Source organism: Microcebus murinus, chromosome 17 (assembly GCF_040939455.1).
Source record: "Microcebus murinus isolate Inina chromosome 17, M.murinus_Inina_mat1.0, whole genome shotgun sequence".
Classification (NCBI taxonomy): Eukaryota; Metazoa; Chordata; class Mammalia; order Primates; family Cheirogaleidae; genus Microcebus; species Microcebus murinus.
Window position 1 is genome coordinate 60,337,185 of NC_134120.1, and position 26,378 is coordinate 60,363,562.

The following is a 26,378-nucleotide window of genomic DNA, read 5'->3' on the forward strand; positions in this document are numbered from 1 at the left end:
AAGATCACAAATAGACAACTTAATCAGTCATCTCCAAGAGCTATAAAAAGAATAGACCAACCCAGCAGAAGTGAAATCATTAAGATCAAATCAGAACTAAGTAAAATTGACAACAGGGAAACCATACAGAAAATTAACAAAACAAAAAGTTGGTTCTTTGAAAAAATAAGCAAAATAGACATACCTTTGGCTAGACTAACGAAAAGCAGTAAAGAAAAATCTCTAATAAGCTCCATTGGGAAGAATAAAGGAGAAATTACAATCAATGCCACAGAGATACAAGATATAATTCATGAATACTACAAAAACCTCTGTACAAACAAACTGGAAAATGTGGAGGAAATGGATAATTTCTTAGAAACACACAACCTCCCTAGGCTCAACCAGGAAGAAATAGAATTCCTGAACAGACCAATATCAAGTACTGAAATGAAAACAGCAATATAGAAACCTTCCAAATAAGAAACGTCTTGGACCAGATGGTTTCACACCCAAATTTTACCACACCTACAAGGAAGAACTGGTGCCTTTCCTGCAGAAATTATTCCACAACATCGAGAAGGATGGAAAATTCCCGAACATATTTTTATGAAGCGAATATAACCCTGATACTAAAACCAGGAAAGGATGCAACAAAAAAAGAAAACTACAGACCTGTATCCCTTATGAATATAGATGCAAAAATTCTCAACAAAATCCTAGCCAGTCGAATCCAGGTGCTTGTCACAACCACGTGGGCTTCATCCTAGGAATGCATGGATGGTTCAACGTACGCAAATCTATAAATGTGATTCACCATATAAACAGAAGCAAAAATGATCCTCTCACCAGATGCAGAGACAGCATTTGACAATATTCAACACCCTTTCATGATAAGAACACTCAACAAATAGGCATAGATAGGGCTTACTTAAAAATGATACAAGCCATATATGACAAACCCACAGCCAGTATCATACTGAATGGGGAAAAATTGAAAGCATTCCCACTTAGAACTGGAACAAGACAAGGATGCCCACTATCTCCACTTCTGTTCAACATAGTGCTGGAAGTCCTCGCTACAGCAATCAAACAACACAGTGGAATTAAGGGCGTCCAAATGGGAGCAGAAGAGATCAAACTTTCACTCTTTGCTGATGACATGATATTATACCTAGAAAACCCCAAGGATTCAACCAAGAGACTCCTTGATCTGATAAATTAATTTGGTAAAGTCTCAGGATACAAAATCAATACAAAGAAATCAGGGGCATTCATATACGCCAACAACAGTAAAAGTGAGAACCAAATCAAAGACTCAATTCCCTTCAAAATAGCAACAAAGAAAATAAAGTACCTTGGAATATATTTAACTAAGGAGGTAAAAGAACTCTACAGGGAGAACTATGAAACACTGAAGTAGAAATTATCAGAGGATGTAAACAGATGGAAGAATATACCATGCTCATGGGTTGGCAGAATCAACATTGTTAAAATGTCTATACTATCCAAAGTGACCTACAGAGTCAACGCAATCTCTATCAAAATACCATCATCATTTTTCACAGATATAGGAAAAATAGTTTTACGCTTCACGTGGAACCAGAGAAGACCCCAGATAGCAAAGTCAGTCCTAGGCAATAAAAACAAAATAGGAGGTTATCAATTTACCAGACTTCAAACTATACTACAAGGCTATAGTAATTAAAACAGCTTGTGAATGGCACAAGAACAGGGACATTGACTAGTGGAAAAGAACAGAGAACCCAGATATAAAACCATCCTCATATAGCCAACTAATCTTTGACAAAGCAGACAAAAACATACACTGGGGAAAAGAATCCCTATCAATAAATAGTGCTGGGAAAACTAGATATTCACATGTAGAAGACTGAAACAAGACCCACACCTTTCACCTGTCACAAAAATCAACTCATGCTGGGTAATAGACTTGAACCTTAGGTGTGAAACTATTAGAATCCTAGAGGAAAATGTTGGAAATAGTCTTCTAGACATTGGCCTAGGCACCGAATTTATGAAGAAGACCCCAAAGGCAATCACAACAGCAACAAAAATAAACAGATGGGACCTAATGAAATTTAAAAGCTTCTGCACAGCCAAAGAAACTGTCAAGAGACCAAACAGACAACCCACGGAATGGGAGAAAATTTTCACAAGCTACATATCTGATAAAGGGCTGATAACTAGAATCTATTTAGAACTCAGGAAAATCAGTCAGAAAAAATCAAACAACTCCATCAACAAATGGGCAAAGGACATGAACAGAAAGTTCTCAAAAAAGACAGAATTAAGGCTAACAAACATATCAAAAAATGCTCAATATCTCTATCAGGGAAATACAAATCAAAACCACAATGAGATATCACTTAACTCCAGTGAGAATGACCTGTATCAAAAGTCCCCAAACAATAAATGCTGGCATGGATGCGGAGAGATAGGCACACTCCTACACTGCTGGTGGGACTGCAAACTAGTTCAACCTCTGTGGAAATCAATATGGAGAATACCTCAAAGCGATACAAGTAGGTCTACCATTTGATCCAGCAATTCCACCACCATCTATCCAAAAGATCAAAAGTCACTTTATGAAAAAGACACCCGCACTGGAATGTTTATAGCAGCACAATTCACAATTGCAAAGCTCAGGAAACAACCCAAGTGCCTATCAATTCATGAGTGGATAAATAAAATGTGGTATATGTACACAATGGAGTACTACTCAGCTATAAGAAACAACGGTGATAATAGCACCTCTTCTGTATTCTGGGATAGAGCTGGAACCCATTCTACTAAGAGAAGTATCTCACGAATGGAAAAACCAGCACCACATGTACTCACCAGCAAATTGGTATTAACGGATCAACACCTCAGTGGACATAGGAATAACATTTATCGGGTGTTGGGCACGTGGGAGGGGGGAAGAGGGGATGGGTATATACAAACCCAACGAGTAAGATGTGCAACGTTTGGGGGATGGACATTCTTGAAGCTTTGCGTCGAGGGGGAACGGGGGGGGGGCATGGGCAGTATACGTAACCTTAACACTTGTACCCCATAATTCGCTAAAATTTAAAAATGAAGGTAAAAAATTATTAAATAGGGAATAGAAAAGCAATAGAGAAAAATCAAAACCAAAAGTTGATTCTTTGGACAGGTTTCAAAATTGATGAGCCTTTAAGTAAATGGAACAGAAAAAAGGAACACTGAAATTAATCAAAAATTAAGGCATTACTACCAACTGTATATAATAAAAAAATATTATTGTGGAATACTATGGACAATTGTATACCAATGAATTAGAATAATGCAGATGAAATGTACAGATTCGTAAAAAGACACAAACTACCAAACTCAATCAAGAAGAAATAGAAATCTTAATGGACATAACAGTAAAGAGACTGAATTAGTAAACAAAAAAAACTACATGGAAAGAAAAGCTCAGACCCTGATGGCTTCACTGGTGAAATCTACCAGACATTTAAGAATTGATAACAATTCTTCAAATACTTCAAACTTTAACTCATTCCATGAGGCCAGTATTACCCTGATATCAAAACCAGAGTTCTCAAAGAAAGAAAACTACAGACCAGTATAACTTAGAAATATAGACCACCACCACCACCCCACTCTACCCCACCCCCCGCCCCTAAATCCTCAAAAGCACAGTAGCCAAACTGGATCCAGAAATATATTAAGAAATGATTATACACCATAACCAAGTGGGATTTATCCTAAGAATGCAAGTTTGGCTTAATATCCTTCAATTAATGTAATGCATTGTCAGTAGAATAAAGGACAAAAACACAGGATGATTTGGCAAAATTTTAAGCCCCTTAGTTGAAAAGGAGAGAGAAATGTCCTCAACCTGTTAAAGGGCATTTACAAATAACCCATAGTTAACATCATACTTAATGGTGAAAGATTACCCCTAAGATCAGAAAAAAGATACTGATGTCCTTCTATATTTGCAGAATATGTGATCTTGTACATAGAAAATCCTAACTAATCCACACCAAAACAAAGTAAAAAAAAAAAAAATACAAAACATTAGAGCTAATGAATGAGTTAGCAAGGTTGTGGCAGAGTACAAGATCCATATACAAAAATCAATTGTGGGCCTGACGACGTGGCTCACGCCTGTAATCCTAGCACTCTGGTGCTAGGATTGGAGCTGAGGCTGCCTGGGAGGCTGAGGCTGGAGTATCGTTTGAGCTCAGGAATTTGAGGACCAGCCTGAGCAAGAGCGAGACCCTGTCTTTACTAAAAAATAGAAATTAGCTGGACAACTAAAAAAATGTATATATATATATAAAAATTAGCTGGGCATGGTGGCGCATGCCTGTAGTCCCAGCTATTCGGGAGGCTGAGGCAGAAGCATTGCATGAGCCCAGGAGTTTGAGGTTGCTGTGAGCCGACGCCACAGCACTCTAGCTGGGGCAACAGTGTGAGATTCTGTCTCGAAAAGAAAAAAGAGGAAAAAAAAATTTTTGTTTCTACTCACTAGCAATGAACAAAGATGAGATTAAGAAAATAATTCCATTTTACTGTATTAATAAAACAAATTTAATGAAAGAAGCACAGGACTCATATACTGAAAACTACCAAATATCATTGAGAGAAGACCTAAATGAAAGATATTTCATGTTCATGGATTGAAAAACTTAATATTGTTAAGATGGCAGTACTCCCCAAATTGATCTGCAGAGTCAATGCAATCCCTATTTTGTGTGTTGCAGAAATAGACCCCAAATAACCGAACAATCTTAAAAAAGAAAGTTGGAGGACTCAAACTTCTTGATTTCACAACTGATTACAACATTACAGTAATCAAGACAGTGTTGTACTAGCATAAGGATAGCATATGGATAATGGCATTGAACTGAGAGTCCAGAAATAAACCCTTAATGTTTATGGCCAATTGATTTGTGACACAGATGCCAAGACACCAAACTAGGGGAAAGCATAATCTCTTCAAAAAATAGTGCTGGGACAACTTAATTCATGTTTTGATTAATTTTTTAGACACATTTTTTATTTTTTATATCTCATTGCAGATTTGGTTCCAGGCCACTGCAATAAAGCAAATATTGCAAGGAAGTGAGTCACATAATATTGTGGTTTCCCAGTGCATATTACAGTTATATTTACATTGTAGTCTATTAAGTGTGCAATAGTATTATGTCCAAAAAACCCCAATTGGGTTTTTTTTACATGCTTTCATTAGAAAATATTACTAAAAGTGCTAATGATTATCTTAGCCTTCAGCGAGTCGTAATCTTTTACTGATAGAAGTTCTTGCCTCAATATTGATGGCTGCTGACTGATGAGGGTAGTGTTTGCTGAAGATTGGAGTTGCTGTGATAATTTTTTATAAGACAACAATTTTGCCACACCAATTGACTCTTCCTTTCACAAGATACCTGTAACGTACAATGCTGTTTGATAGCATTTTATCCACAGTAGAACTTCTTTAAAAATTGGAGTCAATCTCAAAACTTGTAGTTGCGATATCAACTAAATCTATGCAGTATTCTAAATCCTTTGTTGTCATTTCAACAATGTTCACAACATCTTCTCCAGGAACAGAGTCCATCTCCAAAAAACCACTCTTCCCTCATCCATAAGAAGCAACTCCTCATCCATTCAAGTTTTATCATGAGATTGTAGCAATTCAGTCACATCTTCAGGCTCTACTTCTAATTCTAGTTCTCTTGCTATTTCTACCACATCTACAATTCCTTCCTCTACTGAAGTCTTGAACCCCTCAAAGTCATCCATGAGGGTTGGAATCAATTTCTTCTAAATTCCTGTTAATGGTATTTTTACCTCCTCCCATGAGTCACAAATGTTCTTAATGGCATCTAGAATCGTGACTACTTTCCAAGAGATTTTCAATTGACTTTGCCCAGATCCATCAGAGGAATCACTATCTATGGCAGCTATAGTCTTACAAAATATGTTTCTTACTTGAAAATTTGGTTTAATCGTTGATCCACAGGCTGCAGAGGAGATGTTAGCAGGCATGAAAACCAGAGTAATCTACATTTCCATCGAAGCTCTTGGGTGATTAGTTTCACTGTCAATGAGCGGTAATATGGAAAGGAATCTTTTTTTTTTTTTCCCTTTGGTAAACCATGCTGTGAACAGATGCACTGTCACCCAGACTTTGTTGTCTTATTTATGGAGCACTGACAAAGAAGATTTAACAATTTTTAAGGACTTTGGAAATGGTAAATGAGCATTGGCTTTAATGTAAAGTCACAGCTGCATTAGCCCCTAACAAGCGAGTCAGCCTGTCCTTTGAAATTTTGAAGCCAGACATTGACTTGTCTCTAGCTGTGAAAGTCCTAAATGGCGTAGTCTTCCAATATAAGGCTATTTCATCCCTGTTGAGAATCAGTTTTTTTAGTATAACCACCTGAATCCGTTATCTTAGCTAGATACTCTGGATAACTTATTGCAGTTTCTCCATCAGCACCTGCTATTTTACCTCACACTTTCATGTTATGCAGACATTAATAACGTCTTTCCTTAAACTTCATGAACCAACTTCTGCTAGCTTCTAACTTTTCTTCTGTAGCTTTCTTATCTCTTTCAGCCTTCATAAATTGAAGAGAATTAGGTAGGGCCTTGCTCTGGATTAGGTTTTGGTTTAAGAGAATGTTACAGCTGGTTTGAACTTCTATGCAGACCACTCACTTTCTCCATATCAGCAATAAGGAGGTTTCATTTTCTTATTATTCAAGTGTTCGCTGGAGTAGTGGATTCAGTTTCCTTCAAGAACTCTGTATTCACAGGCCGGGAGCCTGTAATCCTAACACTCTGGGAGGCTGAGGCAGGTGGATCGTTTGAGTTCGAGACCAGCCTGAGCAAGAGTGAGACCCTGTCTCTAGTATAAATGGAAATAAATTAGCTGGACAACTAAAAATATATAGAAAAAATTAGCCGGGCATGGTGGTGCTTGCCTGTAGTCCCAGCTACTAGGGAGGCTGAAGCAGTAGGATCGCTTGAGCCCAGGAGTTTGAGGTTGCTGTGAGCTAGGCTGACGCCACGGCACTCTGGCCCAGGCAACAGAGTGAGACTCTCTCAAAACAAAACAAAACAAAAAAAACCCTCTGTATTCACAACTCGGCTAACTGGTGCAAGAGGCCTGTCTCAGCTTTCAACATGCCTTCTTTGCTAAGATTAATCATTTCTAGCTTTTGATGTAATGTGAAAGACATGCAATTCTTCATTTCACTTGAACACTCAGAGGCCACTGTAGGGTTATTAACTGGCCTAATTTGAATGTTGTGTCTCAGGGAATAGTGCAGCCTGAGGAGACGGAGAGAGACGGGGAACAGCCCGTCAGTGGAGCAGTCAGGCCGCACACATTCATCGATTAAGTTTGCTGTTTTGCATGCGCACAGTTTGTGGCTCCCCAAAACAACTGTTAATACAGTAGTAACATCAAAGATCACAGATCATTGTAACAGATACAATAACAATGAAAAAATTTGAAATATTGTGAGAATTACCAAAATATGACACACAAGGTGAGCACATGCTGTTGGAAAAATGGCACCAATTGACTTGTTTAACCACTTCGGTACGGCGCTCGCTGGCCATGAAACCTCGCCCACAGCCGGCACTCAGAGTCCGCCCGATAGTCTGTGCTGTGCATTGATGACGGATCCGTTTTGTTCTTGTGTGATGAGGAAAGCTTTAAAGCACTGAAAGCTTGTTTTACTTTACAGGCAGCTTTACTTGTCATGTAAATCAGAATAGGTAACATATACATATATGTTTTTATTACGTTATTTTTAAATGTTCACAGTTTTATTTTGATAAATGAAAAATTAGAAAAGTCAATTCAGAATTATAGTTTTATTTCATTTTTATCATAAATAAGGCAGGTTTTTGAATATTACAATAAATTTTATTCTTTGGTATGATAAATTTTGAAGCATGGGGCTACACATAGGCCAACATTACATTGTCTACAATAATATCTAGTACTATGCCTTTTATTATTTTTTGAGCATACAATACATCTTAATGGCTTTTTCCTTTTTGTTTTATCACTATTATAAGGTGCTGGAAAATGTCTTTCTGTAAAACGCATGACATTTTCTGATGCAGTACAAGGGTTGTATTGCCTTGATTCAGAATACTGTTGTAGAAATTTTGTTATTAACACTAAAGTCGATGCTTGGCTGTGCGTGTTCATCTGTGGCTGTTGACTGTAGTCGACGCTCGTACCAAAGTGGTTAATGCAGGGTTGCCACAATCTTCAATTTGTAAAAACCACAGTGTCTGCAAAGCACATTAAAGTGAAGCACAGTAAAACAAGGTATGCCTGTATTCACAAGCAAGAAAATAAAGATCGACCTCCACCTTACATCATACTATAATAATTCAAAATGAATAAAAAATATAAATGTAAGAATCAGAACTATAGAACCCCTAGGGGAGAAAAACCCATAAGTGTAAATCTTTGTGGCCTTGTAGTAGGCAGTAGTAACTTAGATATGTGCCTTACAGCACAAGCATCCAAAGAAAAAATAATTGAACTTCATCAAAATTAAAAACTTTGGTGCTTTAAAGGAAAAGAAAGTGAAACAACAGCCCATAGAATGGGAAAAAATAGTTGAAATATTTGCAAATCATATATCTGATGAATCTAATCTTTAGAACTCTTATAGGCCGGGCGCGGTGGCTCACGCCTGTAATCCTAGCACTCTGGGAGGCCGAGGGGGGGGGGGAATCACTCGAGCCCAGGAGTTGGGTTTGAAGGAAGCTATGGTGACGCCACTGCTCTCCAGCCCAGGCAACAGAGTGAGACCTTATCTAAAAAAAAAAAAAAAAAAAGGACAAAGGATTTGAATTGACATTTCTCCAAAGAAGAGTGTCTCCAAAGAAGAGTGACTGATAATGGATATGGGGGATTTGAGGTGCAGTTGAAAAATCTTTGAGCTGTTTCTAGTTTTCTTCTCCTAGCTCCCGCCCTCTACTTATAAAATGTTCTTCTCTAAACCTTCTGATAGATACAGATATGTAAGATTTTCTCTGGAGTAAAAACCTTAGGGTTGGAATTGCTAGGTGGTAGGGCATGCATGTGTAGTCATATGCTGCATAATGACATTTCAGTCACTGACAGACTGTATAGACAACAGTGGTCCATAGCATTTTTTTTTAAATTTTTTGAGACAGTCTGTTGCTTTGTTGCCCAGGCTAGAGTGAGTGCCGTGGCGTCAGCAACCTCAAACTCCTGGGCTCAAGCAATCCTGCTGCCTCAGCCTCCCGAGTAGCTGGGACTACAGGCATGCGCCACTATACCCGGCTCATTTTTTCTATATATATCAGTTGGCCAATTAATTTCTTTCTATTTATAGTAGAGACGGGGTCTCACTCTTGCTCAGGCTGGATTTTAACTCCTGACCTCAAGCAATCCGCCCACCTCGGCCTCCCAGAGTGCTAGGATTACAGGCATGAACCATAGGATTTTTATACTTATTTTAACTGTGCCTTTTCTATGTTCAGACTTATTTAGATACACAAATACCATTGTGTTGCAGTTACCTATAGTATTCAGTACAGTAACATGCGATACAGACTTGTAGCCGGTTAGTAATAGGCCATACCATACAGCCTATGTGTACTCTTTGCGGCCTATATTTGTGTGCAAACTTTATGATGTTTGCAGAATGATGAAATTGCCTAGCGATGCATTTCTCAGAATGTATCCCCATCGTAAGTGACACGACTGTATTTGACTTTGCCAGATCTGCTTAACCCTTTCCAAAGTGTTTGTTCCAGTCTACTCTTCCACCAGCAGTTCATGAAATTTTTTTCATTGTTCCACAATTTTACCAAGGCTTATTTTTATCAGGCTTTTAAATTTTGACAGCCTGGTGGATGTGAAATGATATTTCATTGTGGTTTTAATTTCTATTTTCCTTATTAAAAACAGGCATACTTGATGCTATTGCAGAATCCTCTTGTGGTTTTATGTCTACTGGGGATTTTGTCCTTTTGTTGATTCATAGTTCTTTATGTATTCAGGATAGTTGTACTATATCGGTTACGTGTGTTGCATGTATTCTCTCAGTTGACTTTTAATCATATTTTAACTTTGTATTTTGAAACGTTTGTAACATACACTGAAGTAGATTTAATCTACTCTCTCCACTCATCACCGAGTTTCAGTTGCCCTTACATGGCCAATCTTGTTTTGACTAGGCCCCCACCTAGCATGCACACCCTGTGTCATTTTGAAGCAAAGTCCAGATACCATGTCATTTCATCTGTAAATATTTCAGTATATATTTGAAAGTGATAAGCATTCTGTCTAAAAAATGAAAGCATTAGTCAATGCTCACATTTCCCCAGTTTTGTTTTTTAAAATTTACATTTTGCTTAAATCAAGATGGAATTTAAATGTATATGTTGCAATTCTTTGATATGTTCCTAAGTCTCTTTTGTGATCTATAATTTCATTCCCGATTTCTCCTCTTTTTTGTTGTTGCCGTTAAAGAAACTGGTTGTTTGTCCTGTACAGTTTTGCCCGAATCTGGATTTCGTTGGTTGCTCCTCATTGTGACCTTTAGCATGTTCCTCTAGCCTCCAGATTTCCTGTCATTTTATTGGTGGATCTAGAAGCTTGTCAAATTCAAGTTTGATTTGGGGGATAGAAGACAGAAATGCTTCAAAGGTTGTGTTATGTGCTTCCATCAGGTGTATGTTTGTTGTTGTTTTTTGTGGACCTAGCAGCCTTTGATTAACATCCCTGTACCCGTCAATTCATCACAGGCTGCAACCAGTTCTCACCATTTCTTTGCTTATCTTTTGTAAAAAGACATTTCCCTCATCTACTGTGGCACAGATTATATAGAAAAGACAGGATATATTCTTGATTATCTCTTTTATTAACAGAATGAGGTAGTTTCCTTGTGTCTTCCAAAGGTTACCAAACAGGGTATGTTTTCCATATATCAAGAGCAGATGGGGGCCGGACATGGTGGCTCATGCCTGTAATCCTAGCACTCTGGGAGGCCGAGGCGGGCGGGGATTGCTCAAAGTCAGGAGTTTGAAACCAGCCTGAGCAAGAGCGAGACCCTGTCTCTACTATAAATAGGGAGAAATTAATTGGCCAACTAATATATATAGAAAAAATTAGCCGAGCATGGTGGCGCATGCCTGTAGTCCCAGCTACTCGGGAGGCTGAGGCAGGAGGATCACTTGAGCCAGGAGTCTGAGGTTGCTGTGAGCCCGGCTGATGCCACGGCACTCACTCTAGCCCGGGCAACAGAGTGAGACTCTGTCTCAAAAAAAAAAAAAAAAAGAGCAGATGGGCCAGGTGTGATGGCTCACGCCTGTAATCCTAGCACTCTGGGAGTCCGAGGCGGGCGGATTGCTTGAGGTCAGGAGTTCAAAACCAGCCTGAGCAAGAGCGAGACCCCCGTCTCTACTATAAATAGAAAGAAATTAATTGGCCAACTAATATATATAGAGAAAGAATTAGCCAGGCATGGTGGCGCATGCCTGTAGGCCCAGCTACTTGGGAGGCTGAGGCAGGAGGATCGCTTTAGCCCAGGAGTTTGAGGTTGCTGTGAGGTTGCTGACGCCACGGCACTCACTCTAGCCTGGGCAACAAAGCGGACTCTGTCTAAAAAAGCAGGTGGATTAAAACAAATTTAGTGAGTCTCATTCATTGCCGACTGCTACCATTATGTGTTGTCGGGCCATGGGAGCTTTATTCAGATTGGGCCTTGTGTCTTTTTGGCCCAATCCTGATAGTCTTTGGTAGTCTCCTTCTATTCTAGTATCTTTTTTCATAAAAAGATGTTCAGGTTTATCTTTTATGTTTCCAGCTCCAGACCTGGAATCAACCATTTCTCCAAAGTTTCCTGGTTTCTTCTGGATGTAAGCATTCTTGCTGCTACTGGGTGGGTCAGTTTGTAGGTCATTTCAGGAGTAGAGATAAGAGACATTTTTTCCCAAGGATAAAATACATCAGGCATGTATAATTATGCTTCCAATTCTAATCTTGAGCCCTGAGGTTTTTATTTAACATTAATGATCTTACATTATCAGCATCCTAATGATCTTATCAGCATCTCCTTTTAACTTTACCAGGAATCTCAGGCTTCAATGACACTGACATAATTACTCATTTGACTTGTCACAGGATCTACAGAGAACAGCCTCAATATAGCAACACCACCAATAAGAAAAGTTTAATACCACTTGGTTGAGTTTGTGAAGAAAAAAAAAAGTTCAAGATTGTTTTTGCAGTTCTTGTCCTTAGGGTGTATCCTCCCACCTCCTAGGATGTAGAGTTAAATTACTATGTGTTCACATTACTTGTAATAATAATTCCTTTATGGTTATGCCACCATTAGAAATCAAATTTATTTTGTTTTGTTTTAATTTTAATTTTTAGAGGCTATTTTAAAATTTTTTTATTTGGTCTTTTATGGTAATGTAAAATATTTTTTAAATGTTCTAAAATATTTTATCCTACACATAGACACCTTTCTTAGATAAACAGTAATGTACTATCTTGCATTGGGAAGCATTCTTTGTGACAGACATTTGTGTGTAGGGATTTTATTGGAGAAGATACAGCAATGGAATAGCCTTTAAAGCCAGCAGCTCCAGGACACACACTAAATTAACTCCCATTATGTGCTGGTGTGGGGATCTGAGGAACTAACACTGACCAAGGGGAGGTTGAACTGCAGTGCGGTCACAAAGGTCTTGGGCCAGTGGGTGGCTCCGGGGCTGTGTGCACCTGCAGCTTCCTCTGCCTTGAGGCAAGGAGACCCAGTCTTCGTAACCTGCCTCAAGCTAGCAGTGGCGCAGACTGCCTCTGGGGTAGGAGGGGACCCTGGGTGAGGTGGATGTCTTTGAGGGCAATTTCCAGAAAGCAGTTTAGCTGATTTCTACCAGCTGCCAATGCTATCAAGAGTCATGGGAATGTGCGGCTTGTGGAGGAGAACTGCCGTGTACTATAGCCCACACTCGGCATGTTCACTCCCACAGTGCTCATGTCACAGGTTTGGGACCAGGCTCTCCAGGACTGTGCTGCTGACACTCAGGGCTCTCTGCAAGCACTGTGCTCCCCTTCATTGTTTTCTTGGGGAGATCCCATGGTAGAGAGAGAGCAGAGCTATCTCCTGTAGCATGTAGTATTTCCCGAGAGATTTACTTGGACATTTTAATCCAGTTAATGAAGGAATTGTCAGACAACCTGCAGAGGGCCTGGACATGTGACACTGGGAGAGGCTGGCCTAGGGTCACGCCGGGGTCTGAGTCCCCAGTGCCTTCCTCACCAGAGATGCAGAATGATTCCTCTCACTCTGGGTTCATTGTTGTCCAGACCAAAGCCTTCCAGAGTCACAACCCTTGGCAATCTTAGGGGCACTATGTTGATACTGATATTTACATGTAATCTTGATCCAGGTGGCTTCTTTCCTGTTCTGATTGGGCTGTAAATTTATCAAAATGGCCAAAAAACAGGAAGTTTAACTCCCTAAATATACTTGTCAAAATAGGAGCAGAGGAAGGCCAGAGCCATGTTTTAATTATAAAGTAGGCGAAAATGGGTTCCGTGTGTCTGGACTGGGGGCACGGAACAGTTATTTATGCTTTAGCAAGGTGTTGACTGGGCGGTGGCCCTGACATGCAGGCAGTATGTGGGCTCTGTGTCACCGCCCTGTCAGCACAGGGGTCAGTCCAGAAACAGTGGCCCCCTCTGGTACAGCAGAGAAATGCTAGGTTATTTCGATAAAGCCACCAGAAACCACAGGGAAACAAACATCAGCAAATTTTCTGTAGCCCCCAATTCTGCCCATTCTAAGGGAGAAATCTGTAAGTCAAGGGAAAAAATTAAAACTTTCAAATATTAGCAACAAATGGCTTGGGTTGTTAGGTGTGTTCTCAACCAATCTTTTTTTTTTTTTTTTTTTTTTTGTTCTCACCAATCTTCAACAATTAGATAATTTCCATGTTTCATGGAAATTACAGAGCAATTTAGTTTCCAAATTCAGTTTAACTCTGATACCTGCCTGATCTCTGTCACCTTTCATTACTGGCTTTAGGCTACCTGCAAATGTCAGCAATCTCTCTATCTCTCTCCTCTCTCTCCTCTCCCTCTCTCCTCTCCCTCTCTCCTCTCCCCTCTCTCGCTCGCTCTCTCCTCTCTCCCTTCTCTCTCTTTCCTCCCTTTCTCTCCTCTCTCTCTCCTCTCTTTCCTTCCTCCTCTCTCTCATCTCTTTCCTCTCTCCTATCTTCCCTCTCTCTCTCATCTCTCCTCTCCCTCCTCTCTCCTCTCTCTCTCTCTCTCTCTCTCTCTCTCTCTCTCCCCCCCTTTCTGTCTCTCTCCTCTCTCCCTCCTCTCTCTGTTCTCTCCCTCCTCTCTCTCTCCTCTCTCCCTCCTCTCTCTCTCCTCTCTCCCTTTCTGTCTCTCTCCTCTCTCCCTCCTCTCTCTCTCCTCTCTCCCTCCTCTCTCCCTTCTCTCTCCCTTTCTGTCTCTCTCCTCTCTCCCTTTCTGTCTCTCTCCTCTCTCCCTCCTCTCTCCCTTCTCTCTCCCTTTCTGTCTCTCTCCTCTCTCCCTTTCTGTCTCTCTCCTCTCTCCCTCCTCTCTCTCTCTCTCCCTCCAGTCTCTGTCTCTCTCTCCTCTCTCCCTCCTCTCTTTCTCTCTCTCTCCTCTCTCCTGTCTGTCTGTCTCTCTCCCCTCTCTCTCCTCTCTCTCTCCTCTCTCCCTTTTTGTCTCTCTCCTCTCTCTCTTCTCTCCCTCCTCTCTCTCTCCTCTCTCCCTCCTCTCTCTCTCCTCTCTCCCCTTCTGTCTCTCTCCTCTCTCCCTCCTCTCTCCTCTCTCCCTCCTCTCTCTCTTCTCTCCCTCCTCTCTCTCTCCTCTCTCCCTGTCTCTCTCCTCTCTCCCTCCTCTCTCTCTCTCTCTCTCTCCCTCCCTCCAGTCTCTGTCTCTCTCTCTGTCTGTCTCTCTCTCTCTCTCTCTCCCCTCTCGCTCCTCTCTCTCTCTCCCTCTCTCTCCTCTGTTTCTCTCCCTCCCTCCTCTCTATCTGTCTCTCTCCCTCCTCTGTCTCTGTCTTTCTCTGTCTCTCTCTCTCTCTCTGTCTCTCTCTCTCTCTCTCTCTCTCTCTCTCATGCACACACACACCCTCACATAATCTGGGACATGGTGCTCCTGGCTCCCCGCAGAGTTTGGCACTCAGGCAAGAACACATCAACCCAAGTTGCTCTTAACCATGTTTATTAAGAAAGGGAGGGAAGGCCATGGATGTCAGGTGGGCAGCATCTTGTCCTCAGGCAAAGCTGCTCCAGCCTCTGTTCAACCAAACATTGTCAGGGCTCCCTGGAAAGGTGAAGCCAAACTTAAGTGTGCCCTGCCCCTCACTGCCACCAGGGAGAACTCGGGAGAAGTCAGGCAGCTACCAGCTCTGGGAGGGCTCCCAGGTGAGATGGGGAGTGGGCCCTGGGCCAGAGTGCTGTAGCTCCCTGGCAGCCTCCCCATGGGGGCTGCACCAGCCCAGCCCCTGCCCGAGGTCAGCCTAGTTCACACCCGAGGTCCCAAGCTTCTCCCAGGGACAGGGCCTGAGAGCAAGATGGACGTGAGCCCTGATGTAGGGCCAGCGTGCCTCTGGTATGTCATCGAGGATGGCTGGGGAGGGACACCCATGCCCGTGTTACCAGTAGAGTCTTCACGGCCCCGACGGCCTCAGGGCCCAGCTCAGCCACACACTTCTGGGAGCCCTCTATGAGGTGCTCCACGGGGATCCCCAGGCTGGACAGCATGAACTTCAGGAGGTTGAAGTGGGTCAGAAGGGGGTTGGCCATGGCCCCTGTGGCAGAGTTGAGGGCAGCCACAGGTTGGGCCACAGGCTCAGCCACTGAGTCCATGAAGAAAGCGGCAGCTACAAACAGGGAAGAATCAGCCACTGTAGGCATGGGTGCCCAAGGAGACCCGCTGACGACTTGTCCTCTCGGGGAGGGCCTCAGGAGAGCCTCCCCGCCCAGCACCGCTGTCCACCCACTCCCTTCCTCGCTGGTGGCTGCCGGGTGCCCAGTCCGAGTCCAGGGTCACAGAGATGGGTCTGACCCAGCCCAGGCTCTGGAGGGCTCCCACTGGTCGGAGAAGCAGCCTCAAATACAGACAGCCGTGGCTCAGCGAAGAGACTGCTGCCAAGAAGGACATAGAGGCAGCCTGAGGGTAGAGGAAGGACAAGTGGACTCTGCAGGCTCCCCACAGGAGGGGACCCTCGTGCTGTGCCTGGACGTTCCCCAGACAGGGAACAGATGGGTGTTCCTAGACCAGGAGCAGCTGTCAGTGGGTCAGAGAAACCCAAATTGCGGAAGAGTGTGAGAGGAGGCCAGAGGGCTTGAGGGCCACAGGAATTGGGGGGACGGGGGGCCCTGGGGGACCAGCAGGAGTGGCCTGGCGCCCCATGTGTCAATGGCTACAGTGGGGAGCCCGGGGGATCACTCACCGGAGTGGCTGAGCAGGGCCACACAGAGCACCAGGAAGGTGGTGGTGAGTTTCATGGTGCAGTGGTGCTCTGTGGACTCCGGGACCTCAGATGGGCTTCCCAGAGCCTAGCCCTGAGGGTTTCATATACCCTGTCCTCACCCCCTCCAGGGCTGGGCCTCACCCTGTCTGCCTGAGAACCTCACTGTTTGCTCAGCTAATGGGCAGAGCCCCAGCCAACTTCCTGCTCTGGCCGGTGGACCCTGGGAAGCCTGTGTCCCCTACCCCTCCCGGGTCTTGGGGACTTCCTCTTGGCAGGGTCTCCTGGCCAGAGGGCTGGGCCTTTCTCCTGGGAGTGGGAGCAGCAGCTTTGCCCTGGGCTCTGACCGAGTGAAGAGGAGGCTCTCCATGCAAGGGAGGGCCGGCAGGCTACAGAGCCCACTGCAAATCTGCAGGTCTGTGGCCCTGTCCTTTCCCCGATCCATCACCATGAAAATGTCACTCATTGGTGGTCCTCGGGGTTCCTTCTAGTCTGGGGAAGCCAAAGTGGTCGTCGAGCACTGGAGAGGAAACTCCATGTGGCCCCCCAGGTGACTGGGTCCTACTGGCCACCTCCCTGGTTGAGCCACAGGCAGCCACTAATGGGACCGGACCTGGGACATTTTTCTGACTTTGAACTTAGTCTCAATGCCCGTGAGTGGGCCCGGTTTATTCCAGTTTCTCCAAAAGTCCTTACTCATCTGTCATCTATGGAAGTATGACACGTGGAGGGCAAAACATAAGCATAGCCCTGACACAGGCTCGTTGGCAGGGTGAGAGGCGCCAACTCTTCAGTGGTGTCCGGGAACATCTCCACGGCGGCTCAAGTGCCTTGACCTCTGCAGCGTGCGAGCCTGCAGACAGCCTGCGGCCCGCATATGCACTGCCACATTGTTTCTCTTCATTTCTTTACTTCTCCTTGACTGTTTTGTTTGGGGGATTTTTGCATCATAAACCTGGAGTTTAGTTTGGTTGTTTATGTTTTGTTGATCATTGTGGAAGTAATTTCAACAGGGAATACAATTTCAACTAGTGAAGACTCGCTAGGTTCGGAGGGCTTTTCTGGAGGAACGCTTCTTGCGATGTGGCTCCGGCACTGTCCCCTCAAGGCATTTGCCAGATGGACGCTGCTCTGGCCAGCCGCCCTCCCAAAAAGCCAGGCTGTGGGTTGGTGACCGCCTCCCTCCTGTCCTGGTAGCTGCCTCGCCGTGGGCAGAGGGGCTGGTGAGGGCAGTGAGGTGGGGCTTCTCTCCAGAGTGCAGGCTGCTTCCCAGTGAGGCAACCGCAGAGCAAGGAGAAGGAACCCTACAGCTTTATTCTCCCAATCTCAAACTGATGGGAGTAACTCTTTAAATTTCCAGTGACCATTGTCAAGTTAAACACAAAGGAAGCAAGCCCCACATTTTCCCAAACAAACAATGACTAAAATTGTTTTGCGTTTTTGAATGATTTATTGATAGATTAGTGAAGACTTTGGGGGGAAAAATCTCCAGTGTTTGTTTACAAGTTGTATAGACAGCAGAAATCTCTGTTGGGATTTGAGAGTCCTTGTTGGTCTGAGCTCAACTTCTAATCTCATTAGTCTTCCTCTGTGCAAATCTAATTCTAGAAATTAGTCCTACGATAAAGCCAGACATACCAACAGAAATGCCTTAGGAGAATGGTCATGACAGTTATTTAAAAGAGGAGCACAGGATGACTTTTGTGGGCCCTAGGGACTTTTTCCTTTGTGTGTGGGTGTCTTCCTCCTTTAAAAAATACTAAAAATATATTTAATAATGGCATTGGCATAAAGATAAATATAATCCAGACTGGATCCATTATTATATATTCATTACTATTAATTTTTTTTTCTGATTTAAAGAGAAACTGAAATGAAAACTTTTTCACGGATCCTAAATGCATTGCTAGCCCTCAGCTCTGAGCCTCCTAGGCCTTGTGGGGAAGTTGACCATGACATAAGTGACAGGAAACCATCTATCAAGTTATCACAGAAGCTATGGCCCTTCTCTTTGATGCTGCTGTCAAAAACGATACAGGAAAATTTCTTGATCTGGACTGGGTCTGGTGTGTACGTGAGGTGATGACCTGCCCATCGTGGGCTCCTCCCAGGGCAACCCCACACACATGGCCAGGCCTCCCCCCCCCTGTGTCATAGCGGGTGTGGTGGGGGATTGTTCTAGGCACAGTTTGCCTCTGACATTCCATAAAGATCTCAAGATTTTTATGAAGCCCAATCCACCTACTTCCACAGAGGCGGACCCAACTAGAAGAGGGAAAAGTATTGCTCTTTGTCATGCTAGGAGAGCCTAAGAATGCACGCTGGGGCACGTGGCATGTCCGCTTCCTGGCCTCTCCTGCCTCCCAGTCCGTGCTGTCAGAGTGGCAGCTATGTGTCCCTACCAAGTGACTGAGCCCTGCCCTGCTGGACCTGAATGGATTAGCACTGGTTCCAATTTCTTACCCCAGTTTTTTTTATTGTGTTAAAGTACACGAAGTGTAAACCATCTTGAAGTGTCCAGTCCTGTAGAACTGAAACTGTATCCATTAAATACTAACCTAGCCCCTGGAAACCACCTTCCTAACTTCTGTGAGTCTGACCACTCCAGGTGCCACAGTGCAAGTGGAGTTGCACAGTGTGTCATTTTGTGCATGGCCTACTTCACTTGGCACGGTGTCCCCAAGGTTCACCCACGTGCATGTGCCACCATTTCCTTCCTTTCTGAGGCTGTCATGTTCCACTGTGTGGATAGACGTCCTGTCTTTTCATCTGTTGATGGACACTTGCATCACCTCCACATTTAGCGACTGAATAAAGCTGCCAGAACACTGGTGTGTGAATGTGTGTTGGAGACCCTGCTTTCCAACTGCTGAGTCCTGAGGTAATTCCATGTTAAATTTTTTTTGAGAGTCACCACACTTTGCCACAGCCACAGCCCCGACTGGTGTCCCCGCCAAGAGTGGCCATGGGCGCCAGTCTCCCCGCATCACAACACTTGCCCTCGTCCTGAGCAGGATTCTGGTGGCCGCGGCCCACGTGGTCAGAGGGGCTGATGTGGGAGCCCACCGCAGCCCCTTCCCCCGTGCCCTCTGTGGCCCTGAGACGCTGCCCACAGGGAAAGACCAGAACCAGGGCTCCAAGAGGAGATGGAGGCTGGCCACCGCGGGTCCCCAACAGGCTTGGGGGCCTGGCGGCGTTCTTGCGGCCCCTCCAACCCTTTCTTGGCGTTCTTTGCCTGTACAATACCCTCCGTTGCCACCGGCGTGTCCGGTGGACTCGCTCTCGCCTCCCGTGACCCCGCGGGGTGACTGCAGGCCTGGTCCCCAAACCACAGCCGCGCCAGCCAGGTGAGGGAGCGCTCGTGCCCTCCCTCGACCTCTAGCCACACACACGGCGGCGAAAACAGCATGCATTCGCGGGCAGTTCTGGATGCCACAAGTCCCGCGTCGCCCCGGCAGGGGCCAGGTCCGGGCGGTGGCTGCCTCGGCGACCTGGGCCTCCTGGTCACTGGGCCTCTTCTGCGCGGTGGGGGCCTCCTGCACAAGCCGGGGCGCCCCCCATCTCCGGATAACCCCCGACCGCTCTGCCAAGACACCATCCACAGAGAGCAGCGCTCTGGCCCGAGTCGGAGCCGGGAGGTCTGGGGCGACCGCCGCCCCGGCGCTGCAAACGTCCTCCCTCGCGCCGAGGCAGACACTCGAGCCTCGCGCGCCCTCGGGGACGCAGGGAGTGCTGGAAGGCCAACAAGGACTTTGGCCAAACATCGGATTCGGGCCTTGAGCGCCAGACCCCTGGCACCCGGGCTGGAGCCGGCAGGCACGCCCTGTTCCTGCCCGGAGTCTGCCCCCGGGTGGCGCGGAGGGAGCAGCAGCGCACGGCCACCCTGGCAGCCGCCGCGGAGCGCTGATCCCAGCAGGCCTGGCCGGCTTGGCGCTCTCTCCCTCGTCCTCGGGCCACACGCAGCCCGCCGTGCACCCCAGCCTGCGTGAGGCCTTGTGGCCGTCCCCAGGTCCCCTCTGCCCAGGGAGCCCCTGCGGCCCAAGCCAGCCTGCCCTGGACAGGTGGAGATGGAGCCTGACACTGGACCTCGGGCCCAGGAGCTCTCCCACTGTCCTTCCCCGCTTCTCTCTCCAGCATCCCTGCCCGACTCCAGCCCGGAGCTCCGACCCCCGCCACCCCTCCCCCACGCCCCTCCCCCCACATCCCTTCCTCCGCCCCTCCCCCGCCACCTCCCCGACACTTCTCCCCCCGCCCCCCTCCCCCGACATCTCTTCCCCCACATCCCTTCTCCCCGCCACTTCCCCCAAGCCCCTCCCCCCCACATCCCTTCCTCCGCCCCTCCCCCGCCACCCCTCCCCCTGACATCCCTTCCCCCGGCCCCGCCACCTCCCCCACACCCCTCCCCCGCCATTTCTCCCCCGCCCCCACTCCCCCGACATCTCTTCCCCCGACATCCCTTCCCCCCACATCCCTTCCTCCGCCCTTCCCCCACCACCCCTCCCCCTGACAGCCCTTCCCGGCCCCGCCACCTCCCCCACACCCCTCCCCCGCCACTTCTCCCCCGCCCCCCGTCCCCCGACATCTCTTCCCCCACATCCCTTCCCCCTGCCACTTCCCCCACGCCCCTCCCCCCGACATCCCTTCCTCCGCCCCTCCCCTGCCACCCCTCCCCCTTGACATCCCTTCCCCCCCGCCACTTCCCCCACACCCCTCCCCCGCCACTTCTCTCCCGGCCCCCCCAACATCTCTTCCCTCGACATCCCTTCCCCCCGCCCCTTCTCCCATGCCCCTCCCCCCGACATCCCTTCCCCCCGCCCCTCCCCCGCCACCCCTCCCCCGACATCCCTTCCCCCCGCCCCTCCCCCGCCACCCTTCCTCCTGACATCCCTCCCCCCTGCCACTTCCCCCACACCCCTCCCCCGCGACCCCTCCCCCCACATCTCTTCCCCCTACCACCTTCCCCACACCCCCTCCCCCGCCACCCCCTCTCCCCAACATCCCTTCCCCGCCACCTCCCCCACACACCCTCCTCTAACACCTCTTCCTCTGACACACCCTCCCACGCCACCCCTCCCCCGACCCCCCTACCCAGACTCCCCTCCCTCCTGACATACCTTCCCCCCCACTATACCCCCTCCCCTGACACCCCTACCCCCGGCGCTCCCTCCTCCAATACCCCTCCCCCGACCCCTACATCCCGACACCCCCTCGCACCCCACCCCTCCCCTGACACCCCCTTCCCCACTCCCCTCCCCCTGACATCCCTTCCCCCCTGAAACCCCCACATCCCCTCCACAAGACCCCTCACCACGACACTCCCTCGCCCCGACACGCCCTCCCGAGACATCACCCTCCCCTGAACACCCCCTCTCTCTCCTACACAGAAACCTCTGCGCGACACACGCTGTCCGGACACCGCTCGCCCTCATGCCCCTCTCTCACCAAGACCTCCTCTCGGACCCCTCTCTCTCTCTGATCCCTCCCTCTCTCTGACCCCTCTCTCTCTCTGATCCCTCCCTCTCTCTGACCCCTCTCTCTCTCTGACCCCTCTCTCTCTCTCTGACCCCTCTCTCTCTCTGACCCCTCTCTCTCTCTGACCCCTCTCTCTCTCTGACCCCTCTCTCTCTCTCTGACCCCTCTCTCTCTCTGACCCCTCTCTCTCTCTGACCCCTCTCTCTCTCTCTGACCCCTCTCTCTCTCTGACCCCTCTCTCTCTCTCTGACCCCTCTCTCTCTCTGACCCCTCTCTCTCTCTCTGACCCCTCTCTCTCTCTGACCCCTCTCTCTCTCTGACCCCTCTCTCTCTCTCTGACCCCTCTCTCTCTCTGACCCCTCTCTCTCTCTCTGACCCCTCTCTCTCTCTGACCCCTCTCTCTCTCTCTGACCCCTCTCTCTCTCTGACCCCTCTCTCTCTCTCTGACCCCTCTCTCTCTCTGACCCCTCTCTCTCTCTCTGACCCCTCTCTCTCTCTCTGACCCCTCTCTCTCTCTGACCCCTCTCTCTCTCTCTGACCCCTCTCTCTCTCTGACCCCTCTCTCTCTCTCTGACCCCTCTCTCTCTCTGACCCCTCTCTCTCTCTGACCCCTCTCTCTCTCTCTGACCCCTCTCTCTCTCTGACCCCTCTCTCTCTCTCTGACCCCTCTCTCTCTCTGACCCCTCTCTCTCTCTCTGACCCCTCTCTCTCTCTCTGACCCCTCTCTCTCTCTGACCCCTCTCTCTCTCTCTGACCCCTCTCTCTCTCTGACCCCTCTCTCTCTCTCTGACCCCTCTCTCTCTCTGACCCCTCTCTCTCTCTGACCCCTCTCTCTCTCTCTGACCCCTCTCTCTCTCTGACCCCTCTCTCTCTCTCTGACCCCTCTCTCTCTCTGACCCCTCTCTCTCTCTCTGACCCCTCTCTCTCTCTGACCCCTCTCTCTCTCTCTGACCCCTCTCTCTCTCTGACCCCTCTCTCTCTCTGACCCCTCTCTCTCTCTCTGACCCCTCTCTCTCTCTCTGACCCCTCTCTCTCTCTGAACCCACTCTCTATCTCTGATCCCTCTCTCTCTCTGACACCTCTCTCTCTCTGACCCCTCTCTCTCTCTCTGACCCCTCTCTCTCTCTGACCCCTCTCTCTCTCTCTGACCCCTCTCTCTCTCTGACCCCTCTCTCTCTCTGACCCCTCTCTCTCTCTCTGACCCCTCTCTCTCTCTGACCCCTCTCTCTCTCTCTGACCCCTCTCTCTCTCTGACCCCTCTCTCTCTCTCTGACCCCTCTCTCTCTCTGAACCCACTCTCTCTCTGACCCCTCTCTCTCTCTGACCCCTCTCTCTCTCTCTGACCCCTCTCTCTCTCTGACCCCTCTCTCTCTCTGACCCCTCTCTCTCTCTGACCCCTCTCTCTCTCTGACCCCTCTCTCTCTCTGACCCCTCTCTCTCTCTGACCCCTCTCTCTCTCTGAACCCACTCTCTATCTCTGATCCCTCTCTCTCTCTGACACCTCTCTCTCTCTGACCCCTCTCTCTCTCTGACCCCTCTCTCTCTCTGACCCCTCTCTCTCTCTCTGACCCCTCTCTCTCTCTGACCCCTCTCTCTCTCTGACCCTCTCTCTCTCTCTGACCCCTCTCTCTCTCTGACCCCTCTCTCTCTCTGACCCCTCTCTCTCTCTCGGACCCCTCTCTCTCTCTGACCCCTCTCTCTCTCTCGGACACCTCTCTCTCTCTGACCCCTCTCTCTCTCTGACCCCTCTCTCTCTCTCGGACCCCTCTCTCTCTCTCTGACCCCTCTCTCTCTCTCTGACCCCTCTCTCTCTCTGACCCCTCTCTCTCTCTGACCCTCTCTCTCTCTCTGACCCTCTCTCTCTCTCTGACCCCTCTCTCTCTCTGAACCCACTCTCTATCTCTGATCCCTCTCTCTCTCTGACCCCTCTCTCTCTCTGACCCCTCTCTCTCTCTCTGACCCCTCTCTCTCTCTGACCCCTCTCTCTCTCTGACCCCTCTCTCTCTCTCTGACCCCTCTCTCTCTGACCCCTCTCTCTCTCTGACCCCTCTCTCTCTCTCTGATCCCTCTCTCTCTCTCTGAACCCACTCTCTATCTCTGATCCCTCTCTCTCTCTGACACCTCTCTCTCTCTGACCCCTCTCTCTCTCTGACCCCTCTCTCACCCCTCTCTCTCTCTCTGACCCCTCTCTCTCTCTGACCCCTCTCTCTCTCTGACCCTCTCTCTCTCTCTGACCCCTCTCTCTCTCTGACCCCTCTCTCTCTCTGACCCCTCTCTCTCTCTCGGACCCCTCTCTCTCTCTCGGACCCCTCTCTCTCTCTGACCCCTCTCTCTCTCTCGGACCCCTCTCTCTCTCTGACCCCTCTCTCTCTCTGACCCCTCTCTCTCTCTCGGACCCCTCTCTCTCTCTCTGACCCCTCTCTCTCTCTCTGACCCCTCTCTCTCTCTGACCCCTCTCTCTCTCTGACCCTCTCTCTCTCTCTGACCCTCTCTCTCTCTCTGACCCCTCTCTCTCTCTGACCCCTCTCTCTCTCTGACCCTCTCTCTCTCTCTGACACCTCTCTCTCTCTGACACCCCTCTCTCTCTCTGACCCCTCTCTCTCTCTGACCCCTCTCTCTCTCTCGGACCCCTCTCTCTCTCTGACCCCTCTCTCTCTCTCTGACCCCTCTCTCTCTCTGACCCCTCTCTCTCTCTGACCCCTCTCTCTCTCTCGGACCCCTCTCTCTCTCTGATCTCTCTCTCTCTCTGACCCCTCTCTCTCTCTGAACCCACTCTCTATCTCTGATCCCTCTCTCTCTCTGACACCTCTCTCTCTCTGACCCCTCTCTCTCTCTCTGACCCCTCTCTCTCTCTGACCCCTCTCTCTCTCTCTGACCCCTCTCTCTCTCTGACCCCTCTCTCTCTCTCGGACCCCTCTCTCTCTCTGACCCCTCTCTCTCTCTGACCCCTCTCTCTCTCTGACCCCTCTCTCTCTCTGACCCCTCTCTCTCTCTCTGAACCCACTCTCTCTCTCTGACCCCTCTCTCTCTCTCTGACCCCTCTCTCTCTCTGACCCCTCTCTCTCTCTGACCCCTCTCTCTCTCTGACTCCTCTCTCTCTCTCTGACCCCTCTCTCTCTCTGACCCCTCTCTCTCTCTGACCCTCTCTCTCTCTCTGACCCCTCTCTCTCTCTGACACCCCTCTCTCTCTCTGACCCCTCTCTCTCTCTGACCCCTCTCTCTCTCTCGGACCCCTCTCTCTCTCTGACCCCTCTCTCTCTCTCTGACCCCTCTCTCTCTCTGACCCCTCTCTCTCTCTGACCCCTCTCTCTCTCTCGGACCCCTCTCTCTCTCTGATCCCTCTCTCTCTCTCTGACCCCTCTCTCTCTCTGACCCTCTCTCTATCTCTGACCCTCTCTCTCTCTGACACCTCTCTCTCTCTGAACCCACTCTCTATCTCTGATCCCTCTCTCTCTCTGACACCTCTCTCTCTCTGACCCCTCTCTCTCTCTGACCCCTCTCTCTCTCTCTGACCCCTCTCTCTCTCTGACCCCTCTCTCTCTCTGACCCCTCTCTCTCTCTGACCCCTCTCTCTCTCTGATCCCTCTCTCTCTCTGAACCCACTCTCTATCTCTGATCCCTCTCTCTCTCTGACACCTCTCTCTCTCTGACCCCTCTCTCTCTCTGACCCCTCTCTCTCTCTGACTCCTCTCTCTCTCTCTGACACCTCTCTCTCTCTGACCCCTCTCTCTCTCTGACCCTCTCTCTCTCTCTGACCCCTCTCTCTCTCTGACCCCTCTCTCTCTCTGACCCCTCTCTCTCTCTCGGACCCCTCTCTCTCTCTGACCCCTCTCTCTCTCTCTGACCCCTCTCTCTCTCTGACCCCTCTCTCTCTCTGACCCCTCTCTCTCTCTCTGACCCCTCTCTCTCTCTCGGACCCCTCTCTCTCTCTCTGACCCCTCTCTCTCTCTGACCCCTCTCTCTCTCTGACCCTCTCTCTCTCTCTGACCCCTCTCTCTCTCTCTGACCCCTCTCTCTCTCTGAACCCACTCTCTATCTCTGATCCCTCTCTCTCTCTGACACCTCTCTCTCTCTGACCCCTCTCTCTCTCTGACCCCTCTCTCTCTCTCTGACCCCTCTCTCTCTCTGACCCCTCTCTCTCTCTGACCCCTCTCTCTCTCTCTGACCCCTCTCTCTCTGACCCCTCTCTCTCTCTGACCCCTCTCTCTCTCTCTGACCCCTCTCTCTCTCTGATCCCTCTCTCTCTCTCTCTGAACCCACTCTCTATCTCTGATCCCTCTCTCTCTCTGACACCTCTCTCTCTCTGACCCCTCTCTCTCTCTGACCCCTCTCTCACCCCTCTCTCTCTCTCTGACCCCTCTCTCTCTCTGACCCCTCTCTCTCTCTGACCCTCTCTCT

General features: G+C 48.4%; 1 protein-coding gene across 1 annotated transcript; it reads right to left on the bottom strand.

Annotated features, from left to right (window-relative positions):
* Positions 1-15,247: 15,247 nt before the first annotated feature.
* On the bottom strand, positions 15,248-16,600 carry SCGB3A1 (secretoglobin family 3A member 1). The gene is made up of 3 exons (XM_012754585.3): positions 16,491-16,600; positions 15,694-15,917; positions 15,248-15,358 (listed from the first exon to the last, which is right to left on the bottom strand). Exons 1-3 carry the CDS (start codon positions 16,543-16,545, stop codon positions 15,335-15,337), a joined length of 303 nt encoding a protein of 100 aa, XP_012610039.1. The 5' UTR covers positions 16,546-16,600; the 3' UTR covers positions 15,248-15,334.
* Between the last annotated feature and the right edge of the window lie 9,778 nt (positions 16,601-26,378).

Bases quoted from the DNA above. Each gene is read 5' to 3' on its own strand.
- SCGB3A1 (XM_012754585.3), bottom strand. From the start codon at position 16,545: ATGAAACTCACCACCACCTTCCTGGTGCTCTGTGTGGCCCTGCTCAGC. The intron at 15,918-16,490 runs GTGAGTGATCCC...CCCTGTTTGTAG, and splicing joins GGCCCTGCTCAGCCACTCCG to CTGCCGCTTTCTTCATGGAC. The intron at 15,359-15,693 runs GTAACACGGGCA...TCACCTTTCCAG, and splicing joins GGGCCGTGAAGACTCTACTG to GGAGCCCTGACAATGTTTGG.